We start from the raw sequence: 21,192 nt of genomic DNA on the forward strand, positions 1-21,192 counted from the left end.
AGGGAGGGAGGGAGGGAGGGAGGGAGGGAGGGAGGAAGGAAGGAAGGAAGGAAGGGAAGAAGGAAAGAAGAAGTGAATGTAGGCTTATGGGAGGCATAAAGAGCATGTTTGGTCAGGTGCCTTGAAGAAAAGACTGCAAGTACCAACCATCCAATCAACTTGACACGAACCTAGACATATCTAGGAAGAGGTAATCTTAAGAAAATGCCTCCATTCAGATTGCATGTAGGCAAGTCAATAGAGCATTTTCTTAATTAATGATTGCTGTGTGAGGGCCCAGCCCACTGTGGGTGGTGCCACCCCTGGGCAGATGGTCCTGTGGTGCATAAGAAAGCAAACTGAGCTAGCCAGGAGGAGTAAACCTGGAAGCAGCATGCATCCATGGCTTCTGCTTCCGTTCCTACCTTGTGTTTCCTTCCTTGCTTGTGTTCTTCCCCTGACTTCCTTCACTGATGGAGTAGACCTTTTCCTCCTCACATTGATTTTGGTCATTGCCGTGATCACAACAATGGAAACCTAACTAACTAACGCATCATGCAAAGCCTCCCAGGCATGAAATGTCTGGCTTGGGTGCATGTGGGAAGGAGGGAAATGGGTGTGGCCAGACAGTACAGTAAAGCATATCTCCTGTCATCCATTCACTTATGGAAGGTCACAGTAGCAGGATGGGAAATCACAGGCTCAAGGATGTTGGTTCCCCAGGCCTCTGCTTCTTCTCTTCAGTTGGGGATATTAAGTAGGTTCTAGAGATTGTATGCACAAACTCCCTGGTGTGGTATCTGTCACACTAGGTGTCCCCAATGAATGTTAGCTGTCATTGAGTCCTGACAGCACCACACCAGGAGAGTGCAGGACTGACGTCCAACATTGGAAGGGAGAACACTGAGACCTACTGTGGGCCTTGCATGGATTATGCATGTGGACTAAGATGGGCCTCAGGATTGAGCCCAGATCATGAGCTTCCAGGAAGCCTTACAATACCTCCTCTGCTGTACCTCGGAAGGAAGGAGGAGACTATGTGAGTGGACAAATGACAAACAACTCAGGAGTGAGAATTCCAGGCCAGATGAAGCACCTGAAAGCCCAGGCCTCAGGAGTGATAGAGTAGGCCATGCATCTGCCATGTACCGGGCCATGTGTACACATGCATATGTGTGTGTAAGGATGAGTGTCTGTGTCAGAGGTGAGTCTTTGTGTCATGGGTGTACATGAGAGATCTACAGTGCCTGTATCTGTGTTCTTTGTGCATATACCTGCCCTCCCCCTACCAGGCAGCCAGTGAGCTTGCCCTCAGAAGTCCACTTGCCTCTCAAGCAGCTTCCCCAGGGCATCCCAGCAGCCCACAGTCCTGTTTGATTCTGTTCATCCATAAATCATGGCTTGCTGAGGAGATGAGAGGCAGTGGAACCAAAGCTTTACCAAGGACTGCACTGGGTCTGCAGTTCACACCTGAGGCCCAGCCTGGCTTCCAGCTGTTGCCCCTGCCCCACATCTCCCGTGTCCCAGCCCTTCTCCTTCGATTCCAGAAGCACCCACTGATGTCTGCTGTCGTTAAGCTTCTACAGGGCTACATCCCGGGGCAGGGGGGTAGATAGCATGCAAAGAACCCAATAAAATGTGACCCTTGGCCTCTGCTGACCTGGGGAGAAATGAGAATGGACCCATTTGGTGTTTCATTCACTTCTCAGTGAGCCCAGCTCCCTGCCCCAGATATCTTTGGTCCAGGGCACAATGCAGTAATGCTATGATAATAGCCAGCACTTACTGCTTACTCTATGTCAGGCACTGTGCTAAGCACATTATTTGTGCTAATTCCTGTTAGTCTCTCAGTAGTCCAAGGAAAACGGTGCTATTATTAGCCCTGGCTCACAGGTAGAGAAACCAAGGCATGCAGGGATTAGGTCACGTGGCTAAGATGAGTCTGAGCCAAAATTTGAGCCCAGAACTCTGATTCTAGAGCCACAGTTTAATCACTACACTCTAAAGGATGTTGCAGGCACAGCATAATGGAACCACTGAAGCCAATGACATCAATTCTCATTAGGCAGATTAAGGAAGGCTTCATGGAGGTGTCTTCATCGGGATCTTGGCAACTCATGGGTTTGTAGGGCAAATTTTGGTTCGGAGAAAGAATAAACAGGGTCCTGGTTCAGAATGTGCGTGGATGCCCGTGTGTGTGTGTGTGTGTGTGTCTGTGTGTGTGTGTGTGTGTCTGTGTGTGTGTGTGTGTGTCTGTGTGTGTGTGTGTAGAAGAGAGAGGCTCTGAGACTGTCATTGACGCCTCTCCCATCTCTTCCCTTCTATCTTGTTTGGGTGACAAATGAGATAACATATGCAGGCATTGAACACATTCAACAAATATTTACTGAGCACGTCTTTGTGTGTCACCAAGGATACTGGAGTGAGTATAGCACTGACAGCCTCTGTCTTCACAGGTCCTGAAGTGTAGTACACAGTGGGTGCTTAATAAATGGCAGCCTCCCAGAGCTAGTCTTACTCCTAGAAGCCTGGGAGTCTTCTTCATTGATTCTTCCAAATGGTATTTATTGAACACCTATTGTATACCGGGTTTCACCCTCCATGATGGAATGAGGTTACGGAAGGAACCAATCTCTACCCCACAGGAGTTGATCTACTAGAGAGTTCAATGCATGGGCAGCTGGGCCCCCTTTCTTTCAGGTTTGCTTGGGGGTGCTATGGACAGGGAGGCAGAACTCAGTTTGATTGAACGCTGAGTTCCCATGTGGTGACTTGTCCAACACAGGGCTGGGCAGAGGGGCAGCATCATTCCTGAGCCCATCCCGCCCTCCCTGCACACCCCTACAGTTGGCCCAACAGGCTGGTTCTGCTTAGCTCCTGGTTTGCCCTGCCTCCCAGGTCTCCCAATGTCATCTGTCTGCCCTTGTCTTTGTCTCACCCCTGGGACCCGGGATGTCTCCTCTGCCCAAGGAGAGGTCGTGGAACTCCGCTCTGGGCATAGGCTGACTAGGGCTGCAACATTTCTTTCCTCAAATGATAATGTGCTGACGTTAAGGGGACTTGAAACCATGCATGTCTTCTGAGGAAGGGATAGAAAGAGCTAGGGCGGCTTTGCCTGGAGAAGACTTGAAGGGGACATGAGAACTGTCAGCAGGGATTCAGAGGCCTGTCATGTGGCAGAGCAGCCCTAGGGCAGGCTGGGGACTGCGGCTGCGGGTTCCAGGGAGACAGATTGGACTGAGCACAAGCCTCAGCAGCCTTCTCAGTGGTGTCTGCAGGAGAGCCAGCCTCCTGCAGGAACAGCTCCCTGTCACCACCAGGGCTATCCAGAGGGGATCATGCATCATGGGGCCTGACTCTGTGACTTCCAAGGTCCCTTGCAGCCCAGGGACACAGTGACTCCATCCTCCGGGAATGATTTCTTCTGGCTGGCAGGCGAGAACACGCTTGTGCCCCTTGATGGTAACAGCACTTGAGGGCATGCTGGCCAAGGACGTCTTGTCACTTTTATTTCCAACATCAGTGCAATCTGTAATGGCAAGCATTTGTTTCACTCTGCCTTCAAGGGCTGTGCAAAGGATGCTGAGGGGTCTGAGAGATCTTGTGGGGGAGGGGTCGGCTTCTTGAAAGATAATAGCATCCACGCTGCAGGAGACCCTTGAGCCACCATTCCAGAAGGATTCAACTTTGCTCAGCATCCCCTTCTTCAAATGTAATTTTCTACAAAAGCCCAAGATGTAAAGCCAAGGGAAATGGCGCTGATTTGATTGAAGAGGGCTTCAGCCTTCCCTGCTCAGAATCTACCTCTGCAGTCCCCCCAAAAGAGTCCAGGGAGCACTAGGTGTTCCAAAGAGCACCCTTTGACAACCACAAACCAATATCCAAGGCAAAGAGTATGGACTCTGAGCCGGACTGTCTGGGCTTGAACATCAGTTCTCATCCACTAGCTGAGAAACTGAACATAATGTCCAAGCCCTGTAAGCCTCAGTTACCCTCTCTATAAATGGAAACTAATTTATAACATTTATCTCATTTGCTGTCATGAGGATGATGTTGTCCCTATAGGTGAAGTACCTCTGAGTTAGGAAAGGTCAACTCTTTCACATATATGACACTGAGGTCCCAGACATCCGGGCTTGTCCGTGGCCAGAGCTCACTGCTGCACATTGGGGGTTGCCCATGATTTGGAATGAACAGTTGGTACAGGAGTGGACTTCGTAGGCTGGCAGGCAGGGGGCTGGTGAAGGCTGTGTGAGGGCGACCTGTCCTGGGAGCTCTCAGAAGTTGATTTGACTCAAACAGCCTTCTAGAAAGAATGGGTAGTAAATAGGCTCCCCAGGGTGCTGCAAGGGGTGGGAGGGAGCCTAGGGGTCTGAGAGCCGAGAATGGCCGCCTCTGTGAGGCCTCCATACAAGTGACCCAGAGGAGAAGAGAGGCAGAAGTTAAAACCACAGGAACCAGGACCAGACAGATATCGTCAACCCTTAATTACCACAATCACTGGCAACGAGAATCCCAGGCAGGCTCCTCTGTAAATAAACTGCATCCTCTTGATTTAGGACACATCCCCGTGCACACATATTTAGAGCTCATGTGTGCTCCTTGTTGCTTTTTTTCTCTGTTCACTCCCCCACATGGTCATTTTTGGTCCAGGTTTTGCATTCTGTACATTTGTTTTGGACTAATGTTTACAACCCCCTGTGAGGAAGACAGGGGAGGCTGTTAAATATGCATTTCCAGAGGAGAAAACTGAGCCACGGAGTTAAGGAACAGGATCTGAGCAGAAACCTGGTTTTTCCTCTCACCATGGCTCGCCACCCCTAAAGTAGGAGACCCCAGAATGCATACAGTGGAAGCTTTAAGTGGTTTTTGTGAGCTTCTATGTCCTAACAAATAATACTGAGGAGGCTGGAGCCCATGGGGATGAGAAGGCAGGAAGCAACCCTGGGGGTTAGGATGGAACTGAGGCCAGGAGAGGGCTTCCAACCCACGGAAAGTTGAGTTAATGTGGGCAGAACATTCCAGATACTCCCTTCTCATTACGCATGTCACTGTTGAGTCTTGGGCAAGCTCTTAAGGGAGTCTGAAGGTGCTCAGAAGGCAGATATCCTTTGGGCCCGTTTGCTGTTCAGAATTAGGTGTGACACATGGAAGCACAAAAAGACCACACAGAAGCAGTGGCTCTTCTAGAATCACCGATGAACCCAAGGGGCACATGTGTCCTCTTGAGAGTGGCACAGATAGAGTCACCAAGCTATGTATTTCTTCCATTTGTACTGATGAAGCTGAGGCGCCTAGCAGGGAGGGACTTCCTGAGTTCAGACTGGGAGAAAAAGCAACGCTGGGAATGGGTAGTGCCAGAAAGAAGGGGTGGGGGAGGGGGAGTGTTCTAGGGGCTCGAGGATAGAGAGTGGCTCCAGCCCATAAAGCTCTGACTGTGTGTGTCCTCCTCAGGGGCGCCCACCCGCGATGTCCTGCTGGTCTCTGCAATCCTCACCGTCAGCCTTAGCGTCACTATCGTCCTCTGCGGCCTGTGCCACTGGTGTCAGCGCAAACTGGTGAGGCTCTTGTTGGGAGACCCTTTGGGGCCCGGGCCTGACTCTGCATCGGCCATACTGCAATCACTGGTTAATGAATTCTAAAGACTGGCTAATCAGAAGACCTGTCTGTTCAGTCAGGGACATGTGCACAGAACTTCACACCACAAGCTTGCACATACTCACCCCCTTTCTTTACCTGGGTTCAGGTCCCATACATCCTTTTACACCCGGGAGGCATACACCGGGGGATACACTTGCAGAGCACTACAGAGGAGCGTGTGCTCACATGCCCCACCTCATGCATAAATAACTGCAGGCACACACGCACAGACTAAGAATTGAGGCCCCTGATCCCTGGTGAGTCGCATCCCTCTTTTCCCTCCCCACGCTCCCCAGTGGGCGTGGCCCAGACACATAGCCTTCTAACCAATGAGAAGGCATTGCCCGCCCCTCCCCACCCCCCCAGCCGCCTGCACATCCATCCTGATTCTCCTGGTTTGTACAAGCACAAACGGCTTCTTTTCATTTTTAACGAGGGCTGGGGAATTAACGAGCGGGATTAGGCTATCAATAAGTAACGAGACTGTCAGGAGGGACATTTATCACCCGAGGGCTCGGGGAGGGAGAGCCGTGAGCCACCGGTTCCACCCAAACTCTGCAGCTAGGCAAGTGTTGCAGCTCCGCAGGACCCCTTGGGGGGGATGGGGGGTACTTCAGCCTGAGTCCTACCTCTCACCCTGCCTAGAAGCACAGTAGGACTTGTGAGAGCTTCAGGGAGCGATCTCGATAGAAGTCTGAGAAGTCCCGGGTGTAGGCAGGAATCAGGCACCCCCCTCCCCTTATGCCCACCCCCACCTCCAGCTCAGAATGGGGTGACTGGAAGCAGCATCCATGGAGGAACCATAAGGACCGGCTGATTCTTAGACCCTTCCCACACTCATGTAGGAAAAGAAGGGAACCTTTGGGAAAGGTTTGGAGGTCTGCTGAGGGAACCATGGGGAGAACCTGAGAAGCAGACGACCTGGCTTGATTCCTTCAAGAGGGCAAATTCATTTACTGGATGGGCCTCTCCATTCTGGGGCGGCTCCCACCCCAGGGGAAGAACTACAGGCTCAGCTCCCTGTGTGAGTGTGACCTGTCCCCTGCTGTGGACTGGTGTGTGAGTGACCTGCCCGACCTGCCCTCCGCTGTTCCTTGGTCTACTGCCTCAAAATCCCAAGGCAGGAGCTGGAGGGAGTCGGGCTTTGTTCAGTGTCTTCTGAGACCACGGAAGTGACTGCTATGCACACACTGCAGCCTGGTGTGTGCCTTGTTGCCTTGTTGTAGTTAGACCTCGTGAATGTGTTTGAAGGCAGAGGAAGAAGGCTGTATGATCTGGTGAGTGTGTGCGTGTGCGTGTGTGTGTGTGTGTGTGTGTGTGTGTGTGTGTGCGCGCGCGCCGAGCAGGGGATGCCTATCGTTTTGTCAGACCCCTGTTTAACTGAGGTCTGCCCCATGTTCTAGACTCCTTGCAGAAGCACTGAGCCAGTCTGAGTTGTGTTTGTGTATGCATGTGAAGGCACTCTTTCTAAGCCCAGAGTACAAATGGCCTCATGCCACCACCACTCATCTCCGATGGGAATAGAGTATGACACAGAGTAGGTGGGGACTTCTAGCACCCAGTGCCTTGGGCACCTGGGAGGTTCTGAACCAGCATCCTCTCTGGCCCGACCAGTCAGGAACCTTCTTCCTAGGACTATAGCTCACACTCTTGTCTCTCTGGACTTGCTCTTCATAGATCATTACTTTCTCAGTGCCCACCCCCTGCCCCAGAAATGCCACCCCAAACTTCTGGCACCGTGGATCCCTGATGACAGCTCCTCTTTACCCAGGCAATTTCCTTGGTCTTCGGAAGGAGCTTTAAAAATGCTACCTCACAGACAGCAGCCGGGCCTTCTGTCCCCTCAGCAACAGTGACACGATACCTTGACAGCCCAGATTCTATTTCCAAACATTAATAACATCCTTAATCTCTAGCTGGCTTTTCCCAGATCATCCCAGCAAGCCCCCTCCCTCACAAGCAGGCTAGTGTCCCTTGGCCCCTAGTGTCTCTGGGACCTCACCAGGGTTTTCTTTGATTTGGGTTGTCCTACGAAATTCTCCCAGTCCTACGCTGGGTCCTGTCCCACATAGCAAGCACCCTGGCTCCTGCTACAGAGTTAATCACTGCAGTCAGCAGGAAGGGGTCTCTCCCAAATGTCCTGGGCCATCGAGATCACCAACCCCAGCCCTGCCTGGTCTTGAGGAGGGGGCAGTTGGGCATCCTTGGAAGGGGATGCTAGCTAAGGCAAGGTCTCCTGCCAACACCTGAAAGAAGGAGAAGGTGGAGGGATTTCCAAAGCTCCCCTCAGAAAGGCCCAACCTCATACTGCCCAGATGCTGGGGAGGAACATGTCTCCAGTTCCTATCTGAGGTCCTTCCAAAAATAGCCCTTGGTGACCATAGAGTGGCCCAGCCCCTGATGGCCCCAGTCAGTATTGGGAATTGTTTGGGATTTGAATCTCTAAGTAATGACTGACCAGAAGAACCAGAGAAAGGTGAGGGAGGGTAGCTCTGTGACCCTGGAGGACCCAGCATCTCTGTATTTGAATTTGAAGATTTGAGCTCAGGGAAATAGCTTGAGGCCCAAAGGCCCAGCATTGCTGGGGAAATGGGAGGGGCCCTTCAGGTTGGTGCTGCAGGCCACCTGTAGATACCTGGTCCACTCTAGGTGCTAGAGAGTGAACAGCCAAGCCTTTGTGGGGCTTTGTGCCAGAGTATAAGATCTGACACAAATAAACAAAGAGAAAGAGATGCTGTCGGGGACCAGGAGCCTCTTCTCAAGTGGACCCACCTGGTGACATCAAACCATTCCAGGAGGGAGTAAAGAGAAGTCAGGGCGGGGGGACTTGGCTAGGGTGACATATGGCACTGTGGACCTGCTAGGGCTAAATCAAGGTGCCCTGAGATTTAGAGGTGTTGCACATAAAATGGAGGGCTCTGCACTCCACATATTCCTGGGAGCCTTGCCGCAGTTTCCCCCAGATTCCCGTGGCCATGCAGCTGCCAGGGGCCTGTGGGAACACGGCCGTGGCAGCTCTCCTTCTGTGTTTGGAAAGATGGAATAATTGACTGTTATGGCTGCAGTGTTGGTGCACGTGAGGAAATGCTGAAGCGGACACGTGCCCGCTTGCATACGTGTGTGTCTGTATGTCTGTGTTTCTGTCTGTTCCCACTCTACTAGGACAGGGCCAGTTAATACCTGATGGTGAAGGGGGCTGCAGAGCAGACCTGGCTCCTGTCCAGCCTGCCTCCTCGAACTGCCCTGCAACCATCCTGGGACCTGGCCCAGACCCGAGGCCCATGGGGTGCTCATGAGGACGCTTGGTAGCAGCCAGGAATGTTAATGGGGCTGGGCTCTGCATGAGCTAAATTTAGAAACCCAAGCGGAGAAGGTGAATGGTGCTCACCTTCCCAGCAGCAGACCTGGTCATTGCTTTTCTCCCTTTCACTGGTGGACCAGGATGCCCACCCCTGCCCCGATTCTTTCCTGCCCACACTGGGCTAAGCAACTCAGGGTTTTCCAGGGGCCGGGCTACCTCGGAGCTCGGGAACCTCTGAACTGAAACTGCTCTCTTCACAAAATGATCTCTTACAGAAGCCCTGTCCCTGCCTCCTAGCCCCAGGGCACGAGGACCCCAAGAAAACCCCCAGGCAATGACCGACTACCCTGGCAGGCCCAGGCACTTGGCCTGCTCCCTGCCCCCACCACTCACATCATCGGCCACTGCCAACCTTGCCCTACAGGATGCCGCCCCCACCATCTGGGGGTGGTGACGTGGACATTGTGACGTGGCCAGGCGCCTGAGAGCCGTCTGTCCACGGCAGAGGGAACTGTGTTTCTGGGAGCTGGGCCAGAGGCCCAGGAGACAAGCAGACAGGCCTGATACCTGAGGGTCAGGCATGAAGGATTGCTTGTGGGCAGACACAGGTCCTAGAGCACACACGGGGCCCAGCCATGAGATAGGTGCCCTCTGGAGTTTGTGGATATCTCGTCTATCTCCTTACCTCTGGATCTTCTGTTCTGGGGAGTTGGGGTGGGGACTGTCCAGATCCCCCCACACCAAATAGTAACCCTGATACTGTCTCCACAGGGCAAACGCTACAAGAATTCCTTGGAGACGGTGGGCACGCCAGACTCGGGGCGTGGGCGCGGTGAAAAGAAAGCCATCAAGTAGGTGCCAGGCTGCCAGTTTGGGGGGGTACAAACAGATAGCCCAAATTCGAGAAGCCCTTCTCCCTATCCTCAGACCTGGCCACATGCATATCTAGTACTGTCCCTACTCCCTGAGGCCATGGCCATGCCCACACCCTTGGTCTCCGAACCCTGGATGACTCCACCCCCCCTTTCTGCATCTGCTCCAGACCCTGAGACTTTGGAGAGACCATGCAGCCTCATTAAGGCTGCCTCTCAAACACAGCTCTGTACGTGTCATGCTGATTCTTCCATCCAATCTTAATGTCACATACACTGTCCCCACCCACTCTAGCAGGCCCCTGGGCCCTCTAGCCTCCTCCCTACTACTTATGGTTTTGGAACCCCCTCTTCATAGACTGGGTTTCTTTTCTCACACTCCACTCATGTTCTCCGGGCAACTTGGAAAGGGTGAGAGACAAACCATGAGGACCCCAGCCAGCCCCAGTGCTGAGTTCCAGGGAATCTGACCCATGGGGAGGGACTCTGCTCTCCTATTGCATCATGTCCCCCTTTCAGTCCTACTGATTGTACCCTGCCTAGGGTTCTCTGCTGAGATCTAAGAGCCTAGTCCATAGACCAAGAGCACCTTGGCTGGCCAGCTCTCTGCAGAGAGTCACTAGGGGACAATAGAGAAGCCCTGCCTACCTAGGCTCGGGCTCTGAGAATGGAGCTTTTTCCCCTCACTCTCCATGGAGACCAGGTCTTCACAGGGAGTCTTGTCCAGCCCATTTTCCACTCTAAACTGGGTGGGATCAAGCCTGCTGGCCAAGGGGCTTTGCCTGGAAGCTGAGCCCCCAGCTCTACCCATCCTCTACCTCTGTCAACATAAGACCCACCACTTTCACTGCCCCTTCCCCTGCACCCCTGCAGACCCTTGCACTCCTGCATCTCTCATTCTTCCCCTTGCTCCCCTATCCATTCCCAAGGGATCCCTCCCTGCCCCTCCTCTTTTTTTCATCTCTTACTCTGACCCTGTTTGGGACTTTCATAGAAGTCATGGGGCGGTTGTCTGAGGTGTGTGGGGGGGAATAGAAGGGTGGGCCAACTGCGGGCTTGGGTGGGTGGAAGGCTCAGAAGGAGACCACAGGGAGCCTTTGAAGCTGAGTTTGGTTGCAAGCCCTTCAAAGACAGGAGCTGGTGGGACTCGGGGGCTGTTTGCAGAACCCAGGCTCAGAGCTTTCTGAAGGTGGGGGAATTTAGGAGGATCATGTGAGGGGGAGCAGGAGGCCACCTCCAGTCCTGGCTATTTGAAGCCTGGGAGAGGATGGGTGAACATAATCTCCCTAGACAAGGTGCTCAGGTCAAGGCAGGCATTCTAGAAAGGGTTCTCTAGCCAGCAAGGAAAAGGAAAGCATCAAGGCAGGAAGTGGGCTACAGCCAGGGCCCAAAAGGACCTTCTCTAAGGCACAGTGAGGGCACAGTGCCCCTCCGACACCCTGTGGACCCAAAGTCTGCAGCTTGAGCCTCCTTCCACCTGACGGGCTGCCCCAGGCATAGAAGCCACTACTCATGTGTGTCCTTGCATTCCCCATCCTGGGCAACTTACTTATCGCACAACTCCCCACTGGCTTAGGACTTCCTAAGCAAGCGCTGAAGTGATGAACACCTCCAGGGGTTCACTGCCAACTCGGTCGGGGAGACACGACACACTCCACCTCCCTTTGGGTGACACCGATGGCCACTGACACATTTAAGACTTCAGTAAAGGCACCAGTTTTCCCAGCCTTCTTATATGAGAGATCATCTCTTTATAGCACCATGGTAGAAAACCAAGTGGCCCCAGAACTCAGGGTGGGAGGCCAGCCTGGGACGATGCTGAGTGGATCTTCTCCTCCAGGCCTAGACTGGATGGAGACCTGGAGGAAGCAGGAAAGGGGAGGCTGCCAACCTGCTTCCTTCCTTTAAGGCCTCATGCGGGGGCTGGCTCTCCGTCCAAACAAGGGCTTGCTGGAGAGTGGAGCCAAAAGGGTATCTCTGATGGGCATGAGATCTTTTGTAGAGAAAGCGTTTTCCACTGGAGACTATTCTGCCTCCCTCCCCCCCCCCACTGCTCCCCCTGAGTCTGTGAGCTGCCTCAGGGCCTGGGCTTGACCTTTGTGCAGAGACTCCCCTGTGAGACATTTCCAAAGAGTATCTATAGACAGCGACAGACACCTGGGAGAGTCAAGGCCACCATCTCCTCGGGGCCCTGTGGTGGCTGTCTAGCTTCTTATCTCATTTTCTTCCCCATTCCTGTGTCTCAGATGGAGCATCAAAGTCAGGATGTAACATGAGAAGCAGCTCCCCTGAGAACAATTGATTCTTAGGGGAGCATGCCCCCGAGTCGCCAGGCCCCTAGCCATATTTCACCTTGCCTAAGCAGGGACACAGGCTAGACTCATTCCCTAGGCTCTTAGCCCAGCAGCATTCCTGTCACCGTGCATGGCTCCCCTCTAGAATGTGGCCCGGGAGCTACCTTTCTCCCTCAGTGAGCAGTCAGTGCTCTTAACTGCTGAGCCATCTCTCCAGCTCTCCCTCAGTGCCCAACCCTGTCACTTTGGGAGCCCAGGAAATTAACAAGCTGTCTGTAGTGTCTGGACATCCAGGCCATGTCCTGCAGGAGCCCAGGATTCTGCCACCTACCCTATTTCCCTACACAGAAATTCCTCCATCCTTTGTTCTCAGCATGTCAGCTGAGAAGGACAAGTCACCCAGAGGAGGGGTGGTGGACTAGGGTAAGGATCCCTTTTAAACCCAGAAGCACCATCTTAGGAAGGGACAGAGCACAAACTTCCTAGCAGGCCAGGCCAAGGGTATACTGTGAACCCAAGGCTGGGCAGGTCCCATTGGCTTCACAAACAGAAGAGGCCCTTCACACAGGCCCCAGAACCCAGGGTCTCGATGACCCTTGGTGACACCCTCTCTGAGGTCAGGGGCCAGGATACTTCCTTCATATGGAAGCCTCACCCAACTGTCCTATTCACCTTATTTGTCTCAAGTGGAGCCTTCTGTTCACCCAGTCTCATGGAAGCCCTGCATTCCAGCCTCACCAGAAGTAGGAGGAGGCCCAGGGACATCTTAGGCCACTGGAGAGAATATGGAAGAGGGAGAAAAACTAGTCATCTTAGAAGGGAATCTGAGGCCAGAGAGAGCCAGGGCCAGCTACCAGCAACAGGACTTAACTCACTTTCCAGCACCTTCTAACATTAAATTAGCACCTTCCCCTTCTCCCAGCATTCCCTTTGCCATCCAGGCCTTGTCTCCCACCTCCACCCCCAACCTGACCACCCCTCCTCTCTCATGGTCTTTCTCTCTCCCACCAGCTTCCTAGGCACGAGACTCTCCCGTCTGCCTGCCTGCAGCTTGTCTCCTTCCTGTGCAGCTTCTCTGGCCAGCCTTCCAGTTGCATGTGTGTTTGTATGCGTGTGCGTGTGCCTACATAGATGTGCGAGTTGCAAGGATGCCTGGCCCAGGCTACGGTGCCCATCCGCCCTCCTGCCTTTCTTCCTCTGCAGGAGCAGACTCTCGATGCCCCACCCTGTGTGTGCCCCCAGGGGCCCCACGTCCCTTCTGCCCCTGCAGGACTTGCAGTTCTGGTCTCTTCTTGTATCTCCCTGTTCTCTCCCCTCTCTCTCTGCCCCTCCAGCGACCTAGACAGAGACATTTGGAATAACAATGAAAGCACAGTGCAGCAGAAATGGAGTTCCTATCCTCCCAAGGAGTTTATTCTAAACATTTCACCCTACGCCCCTTATGGCGACCCTCGACTGTCCCTCAAGTGAGTGACTTTACCTGGTTTGATCATATGTACTGAGTATCCGCGCACGCCCCACCCTTCCCTTCTCCTGCCCCCTCTCACTTCCTCTCCTGCTCATCTCCTTCCACTTTCCCCTCCATTCATCCCATGGGCAGGCTGGCCATGGAGACGAGCAACCCCTCCTGCCCCTTCACCTTCCTATCCCTCGCCTGTCACCTCTCCCAGGGCCAGCCATGCAGGAGAGCCCCCTCCGCAGCCACACCTGGTCCCTAGCCACGCCCCCTGGCTCCCCACCCTCCGTGCAGTCAGGATGGGGTTGCCCGTTTTGGTCCCTCCCTCTCGGTTGTGGCTCGCTTTTTCCTCCCCCCTCCCCCCGCTGTGTGCTGCGGCCGTGGCTGCTGGTGGTCGGTGGTCGGTGGTCGGTGGTTCGTGGCGGTGGTGGCGGTGATGGTGGTGGTGGTGGTGATGAACTCTGACTAACACGGCTTTCTCTCTCTCCCTGCCTGGGGGCCTCCTGGCCTGGACAGCCCGCTCTTCCTCCGTCGTTAACCCTTCGTTGTCCTGTGGGATAGAATTGGAGGTGGCTGCCCTCCCCCAACCCCCACCGCTCCTGCCCTAGGCGGTGGGGAGGGGCCCCCTCCATTGTCGTGGTGCGTTGTTCTCTGACCCCAGCCCGCCCGGTCCCCCTCTCTCCTCTACAGGCTCCACTGTTAACTCATTTGCAGTGCTGATGTCTCTCTTTCTCTCTGTCTGTCTCTTGTCCGTCTGTTTCTCTCCTCTCACTGTCTCTTTCTTCCTTTTATCTGTCGATGTTTTTCCTCTTTTCCCCTACCCCCAACCCCATGTGTGGCCTGCCCTCTCTCCCCCACCGCCACCCCCGGTGCTCCTCTGGCCTGGCTGCCTCCTGCACGCCTCCAGTGGCACACTCCTGTCAGGCGCCAAAGTGGCCACTGCGGCGGCGGGGCTGGCGGTGGAGCGGGAAGGCCGGCTCGGGGAGAAGCCGGCGCCGGTGCCACCACCCGGAGAGGACGCCTTGAGAAGCGGCGGGGCTGCCCCCAGCGAGCCGGGCAGCAGTGGCAAGGCGGGGAGAGGCCGCTGGCGGATGGTGCAGAGCCACCTGGCCGCAGGGAAGCTCAACTTGTCCAAGTGAGTGATGGCACCCCATGGCTGCCAGAGCCGTGAGCTCAGGCCTGCCCCCACCAGGGTGGACAGCGGGACCCCTGGCATGCCCGCTGCTGCCCCCAGAGGTGCCGTCCTCGGCCCCTGGTTCATTCCATTGTCCTCGCCATCAGGCACAACCAACTCAGCCACATGCTCTCGCATTCTGGCCTCTGGCAGCTTCCCATTAATGTCTTCCTTTGCCAGTGACCAGGTCATTCATTCTCTGTCCCCAGAGCAGCTTCACTCCAGTCTTTGGGCCATCCCATCCTCTTTGACTGGCCACCCCATCTCAGCCATCAGGTCATCCCTCTGTGGGCAGCAGGCCCTTGGTTGTCTCACCATGGGACCATCCCATTCCCGGGGAGCAGGCCCATCTATCTCTCCCTGTATTGACCCACTCATTAGCCAGCGGGCCTTTCCTCTTTTGGGCAGCTGACGGCTCTAGACCCAGCCTCGAGCCATTCCATTTTGATTGATTTCATCTGCCTGTCCCCAGCCTCGCTTATACCATGACACCATCCACCGTAGGGTTTCATCTATGAGCAGCCACCATGCTGCCTCAAATGTTCATCTCATCGCAGCCATCCCCACTGGCTGGTCCTGTCTTGGTCAGTGAGCTGTCCCACTGTTGGGAGTTCTTGAGGGTTGAGATAACTGAGCCCCGGCAAGCAGCTCCTTTCAAATGTCAGAGGGTGGTCAGCAGAGCTGCTTCTTTTTAAGGGCAGCGTGGGCTTACCAAGCAGTCATAGACTGTTAACACACGCACGGACTGTCATCCCTCTAAGGATATCTTATTCTCCTCTTGACTTTCAGAACTTGTGGTCTCCCACAGTAAAGCCCTTGTAAGCCCCAGATCCTCTGAACCATGAGCACCTCACGAATTTGAATGTGGGTTCCACTTTGAGGTGTTGACACTGTTTCCTTCTTGGGCAATGACATATCCTCCCCCTTAGATGGCCAACAGCCTCGACACCTTCTTAGTGTTGGGCTACCTAGCTCCATTTAGGACCCTCCTGGCTCTCTTCAGAAGACATCCTCTCCCCAGTGGAGACCAGAGGGCTACCAGGCTGTGGCCACATTTGCTCATTGACTCAAGTGGACACAAGTCCACTTCCTCCTGACACATGGTCTCAGGAATGTCCCTAGAAATGGATACCTCACATCCCATCAGAGAGCCACGGCCCCTCCCCAGGCGGCCCCAGCCCAGTTGACTGGGCTTCCATGGCATTTGCTCACTGGCTTCAGGCCTGGAGGATCCAGTTTTAGTTTTCTGTGACTGAAGGGCTGTAAATTGGACTAATTTTGGATGTGATAGGAAACTGAAATGAGGTCGGCAAGAGAAGACGGTGTGCACCCCTCCCCCAGCTGGCCTGCCTCCACATTGAGCTGTGGGCCTACCAAGGCTGGCCGGACCTAGGCCTGCCCTGGGGAGAGCCCTGATACCCAGCCCAAATCAGGCCAGGCTGCTGCCTGCCTAGAACTCCCCAGCTACAGCCACGTTTTGCTTTCTTCTTTCATTCTGTCCTATCTATCTATCTATCTATCTATCTATCTATCTATCTATCTATCTATCTATCTATCTATCTCTCCCCCTCTCTCTTTCTCTGCCCATCCCACAGGGGCCACCTAACTGTTGTCTTTTGGTTCCCAGAATAGACTTAAGGGGTAAGCATGACTGAGGTCTGGCTGCTGTGGTGAACGTGGCTTCCAAGGGCCCTGGGGCCTCCTCCTACTCCCAGGATATACTTGGCTATCCCATGGTCCTACAACAGGGGTGAACTAACTCTCTCAGTAAAGGGCCATGTGACATCTAGGAAGTATTTAGGTTTTGCAAGTCTAGCCACATCTTTCACATTTCTCAGCCTTGCCACTGTAGCAGAAAAGCAGCCTCAGATGGAGTGTAAACAAATGGCAGTGGCAGGGTTCCAACGAAGCTTTATTTATAAAAAGCAGGCCGTGGGCCAGATTCAGCTTATAGGTCATAGTTCACCACCTCCTGCTTCAGACAGCTGGATTGGAAAGGATGAGGAGATTGGAACTTCAGACCTAGGGAGAAGGGACTTACTTGAAGTTGCTCGACACAGTGTCTGCTCTGATTCTGTGGTACTTGAATGACAGCTTGCCCCAGTCCTGTCGTGGTTGTTGCCCTGGCATGGGGGCAGTTAGTATACAACCCTGACCTCAGCTCTGAACAAGGCCACTAAGGGGCTGCTTTGTGCTCTCTGCCTACAGCAGAGGAGCTAAGGCCTGAAGAAGTATAAAACCTCATCTAAAGGTGTCCTGTTAACAATGACAGAGGTGAGCTTTGAACCCAGGTCTCTCTGGCTCTACATCACCTCTCACCAGCCAGGCCCTGTTTTCCCGTTGTTGCCCTGCTTCGCCCAGCGTGTTTAGAGATGCTGGTGGGCCGGTGCATGGACATTCTCTTATATGCAAGAGGCAGGGTAGCTACTGTCAGTCAGAATTTGAGTAAAGCCAGAGCAGTGACTCCTGGGACTCTCCCGCTCCTGTCTGCTCTTTCTTTGGTCCTCACTTCTAAGTGGGCATCATTCCCTAAGTACCAGGGCAGGAATTCCTAGGAGGAAGTCAGAGATCTGCCCCAGAGCTCAACTCTAAGGCTGCTCTGGCCACAGGGTAGGCTTCTGTATGTGAGTCTGCCTTCTCTTTTCTTCCCACAAAGTGTGAAGAATGGCTGCCCTACCTCCCTAGCCGTTACTAGGCCAACTCTGTGCTGGCCCGGATTTCTTTCTGTCTCCAAAGGACGGTAGTACCTAGAACACAGAGGCAGATGTTCCCAGTGTCCCCCTAGTGAGATGGCAGAGGGGTGGCAGCAGCTCCCCGCCCCTCCCATTCCAACATGACAGACAGTAATAGGGCCCTGGGGACCTGCCTTCACCACGCAGCTGCCACGGTTCCTGCAGCCCACTCAGTCCGGCAGAGAGGTCGGCCCAGACAGAGGTACTGGGGAACCAGCGAGCTAGGTCCAGAGGTGGGTGGGCGAAGCCAGCCTGGGAACCTCAGGGTGGGTGAGGTGGTGGCAGCGACTGCAGCAGTGACAACTCCGATGGAGGCCTGGCGAGGTCCAGCCGAGCGTGCCCTGCACTGGGGGCTCCCCGCCCTGGCCCTCGGCTTCTTTCTCTTCCACTGTGATCCCTTCACCTGCTTCTCCTTTCTCTCCTCTCCTCCACCCGCCCCAAGTTTCGAGGACTCCACCCTGTCCACGGCCACTACCCTTGAGTCTATCCCCAGCTCCGCGGGAGAGCCGAAATGCCAGCGACCCCGCACACTGATGCGGCAGCAGAGCCTGCAGCAGCCGCTGAGCCAGAACCAGCGGGGCCGGCAGCCCAGTCAGCCCACCACCAGCCAGAGCCTGGGCCAGCTGCAGGCCCACGCGGCCTCAGCACCGGGCTCCAACCCCCGGGCCTATGGTCGGGGTCAGGCCCGGCAGGGCACCTCGGCCGGCTCCAAGTACCGGGCAGCTGGGGGCCGCAGCCGCTCCAACCCAGGCAGCTGGGACCACGTGGTGGGGCAGATTCGAAACCGAGGCTTGGACATGAAATCCTTCCTGTAAGTCCTCCCCTTGAGCGGGCCAGCTCCCCACCTCCCCCACCCAGCCTCTTCCCCCGGCCCCCTAAGTCTCTTGGGAGCAGCTAGAACAGGACACTCTTGTTCCTCTGTGGCCTTGACAGTGTGTCTGGCAAGTTTAAGGGTCCCCCTCCTCAGCCTCTGTGTCTTGTATCTGGAGCCCCACCGGGAAAGGATTTGTATCAGAGTCCCTAGAACTCTGAGAACCCTAAAACTCCCTCACTGCCTCTGAGGCTTGAGAAGAGAACCACACCCCCCCAACCCCCAAGTTTAGTGAGAACACTAAGTTAAGTGCTCTGGAGGTCTCTGAGCTCTACCTCCCCCCCCCATCAGTCCCCAGTTGTTCTTGTCACTGTGCCAGCCCTGCCTCACACTGCCCTTCCCTCCGCCTCTCCCCAACCCATCCCTGTCACCGAATCTCCAGAGCCCTGCAGTCCTCCCTCCAGTTCCCCTCCTCTCTGTAACCAAACCCTGCTGACCTTTCTGCCCCATGTATCCTCCCTGTCCATCCATGCCTGACCTCAGCCCTATCATAATGACCCTTCTTCCCCTGAGGACAAACCTGAGCCACACCCCCAAAGCTGCAGAGTATGGGATTTTTCTCAAGGACCCAGCTTGGCGAAGCAACACCATGCTAGACAGCCACTGGCCTTAGCTGCTTCCCTGGCATTTGCCCCACCACCCCAACCCTCACAGGGATATTCACTCTCTAGGGGCTGAGAGGTGCGGGCCTATGAGCCTTGCTCCAGCTTTGAGATCAGAATTATCACCCAGGTCTTCCCTGAGAAACTTACTTCTCAGGTGTGGAGCAGCACTGTAAGCACTGTGGGAGGAAGAGGAGAAGCCCAGGTCAAGGCCAAGCTCACTGGAATGATGCAGGGTGTCCAGAAGGCCAGCAAGTTTCTCAAAGCATGTTTTAGTTCCATCTGAAAGACCAGACAGAGCTTCCGGCTCAGACAAGAGCCGTAACTCAGAAAGGCCCTCCAACAGAACTAGCTGCACACAGCTGGTTGCAAGACGCCTGTGCTGTGGCCCACCAGCCGTTCTACCCAAGGCTGCCCCCTGGGAAATCTGCCAAGCCTATCCAACTGCCTTCGGGGAAGGCGATCAAGTGCTATACCAGAGGAGATGTCCGGCAAGGCCTCCTGTCTTGGCAGTGGATTGTTCCAAAATGGGTGCTTTGGCCATGGAGTAGGAGGTCCAGGGATCTGGTTCCGCTATGGCAGGAACAGAACGGAGGGTCAGCTGGGCCCCACCTGACCTTAGGCTGCAGTATGCCCACCGTCTTCCTTTTCTTTCTGCAGTTGCTTAGGCCAGGGCCTGTGCCTAAGCTCCTCCTGTGGCAGAAGTCCAGATATCAACTTTCCCCAGCCCACCATCTTCCTAAGCAACCAGAATGCTGATGGGCATGTCTTAAATGCCTGCGTCCTGGGGCATGGCTCAGATGCCAGTGTCACATGCCCATGCTCCAGCCCCCACCACAGCTCTCATTCCCCTTACCTGCTAGCCACCTCTAAGCTCAGTGCATTACCTGCTTTCCCTCCCAGTAATGGTTTGCACACTCTGCCCGTGAAGGCTAGATACTCTAGGCTTCGCAAGACACACTCAGTCTCTACCACATAAGGTTTCTTCCCCCCACCCCTTAATATTTTTAGATTACAGAAACTATTACCAGCTTGTGGACTGTCGAGAACCATTGACAGGCTGAGATGTGCCCATCCCTGCCCTGCAGTTCAGCTGCTGTATGGCTGAGGTCCCAGAGCCTACTTGAGAGCCCCCCAACCCCCCCAGGCCCTGCAGTAACTTGCCCTCCCTTTGCATGGAGGGTACATCCTTTCTACTTGATAGGTATGACCCATCCGAGCAGACCAGTGTATCTCCCCCAAGTCCAGCTCTGCCCCTCATCCTTGCCCTCGTAGCCTGTGCAGCTGCAGAGAATGACAATCAGGGTATTTATGCAGAGGAGCAGCTCAGTTTTTAAAGAAGACCAAAAGCAGTATTTGAAAAATGCATTAACTTGGGGGAAAGAAAAAAAAACACGTGTTTTCAGTGAGTTCTCCTTCCCCCAGCTCAACTAACTCCTGGACAGCCAAATGGAATTTTACCAACGTAGACATTAGCAATAGGCTGGAGTAAAAGAAGCCAGGTTCTGGCCTAAGGGAAGGGGAGAGTTGAGCCCCAAAAGTTCGATGCCAGCACATGTCAGCTTGCTGTGGCTGTGCCCAAGACAGAGACTAAGAAGAAGAGGGACATTTCGCTCTTCCTCAGACCCCAGTAGCAGTGTCTCCCATTTTCCACAACTCTCATTCGTCCCTCAGCCCAGACGCTATGTCTGGCCTGAGTTCCCATTTTGACAGTGTCTCTGGGGAATAATCATAGAAGCTCTTACTTTCCATCAGTGACTGATGTGATAGATTCCTGCCCTAGGATCCACCCCTTTCTGGAACATTCTGTCAGTCTCCCGTCTTACCTTTGGCCCTTCTTGAGGCATGTTTTCATGCCTGCTCTGTCTGAGAATCCTTCAATTCTTTGTTCTGATGGGCTCATCAGAGGTTCTCTTGAGCTCTACAAAGCCCTTGCAAACTCAAAACCTCTGATGACTTTGATGTAGAGCAGCCGTCAGAATTTGCATCTCCTTCCAGGAAGTGCCCGTGTCACTAGCAAAGCCCCACACAGTTGTCCCGTGGTTTTCCAAAGCGGGCTCCACACATGTGTGGCCTCCAACCCCGTGCTGCTGCGCACGCCTCCTCGCCAAGTCACACTCATCTTGTTGGTACCTGCCCACCATTCTGTTTTGGCCGTCCTCCCTCAGAGCAGTGCCTCGCTGCAGGCACAGGCTCCCTGCAGTCCTGCCAAAGCTTCTCCAGACCTTGCCAAGTGCCTGTACTCTCTCTCCACCTTTGTTTCCTGATGCC

At 54.4% G+C, this 21,192-nt stretch overlaps 1 protein-coding gene across 5 annotated transcripts in view; it reads left to right on the forward strand.

Moving 5' to 3' along the window:
• The window catches only part of Syt7 (synaptotagmin 7), a 62,254-nt gene that overhangs the window by 18,713 nt on the left and 22,349 nt on the right, over positions 1-21,192 (forward strand). Inside the window, exons 2-6 of one of the 5 annotated variants that reach the window (XM_029535169.1) lie at positions 5,434-5,537; positions 9,692-9,771; positions 13,421-13,552; positions 14,450-14,677; positions 17,891-18,259. In XM_029535169.1, the coding sequence (XP_029391029.1) occupies positions 5,434-5,537; positions 9,692-9,771; positions 13,421-13,552; positions 14,450-14,677; positions 17,891-18,259 (913 nt within the window). The remainder of the gene's footprint in view (positions 1-5,433; positions 5,538-9,691; positions 9,772-13,420; positions 13,553-14,449; positions 14,678-17,890; positions 18,260-21,192) is intronic. The other 4 variants (XM_029535179.1, XM_029535177.1, XM_021195214.2 and 1 more) reach the window with 4 other exon arrangements.

The sequence above is a fragment of the Mus pahari genome, chromosome 1 (genome assembly GCF_900095145.1).
Source record: "Mus pahari chromosome 1, PAHARI_EIJ_v1.1, whole genome shotgun sequence".
Classification (NCBI taxonomy): Eukaryota; Metazoa; Chordata; class Mammalia; order Rodentia; family Muridae; genus Mus; species Mus pahari.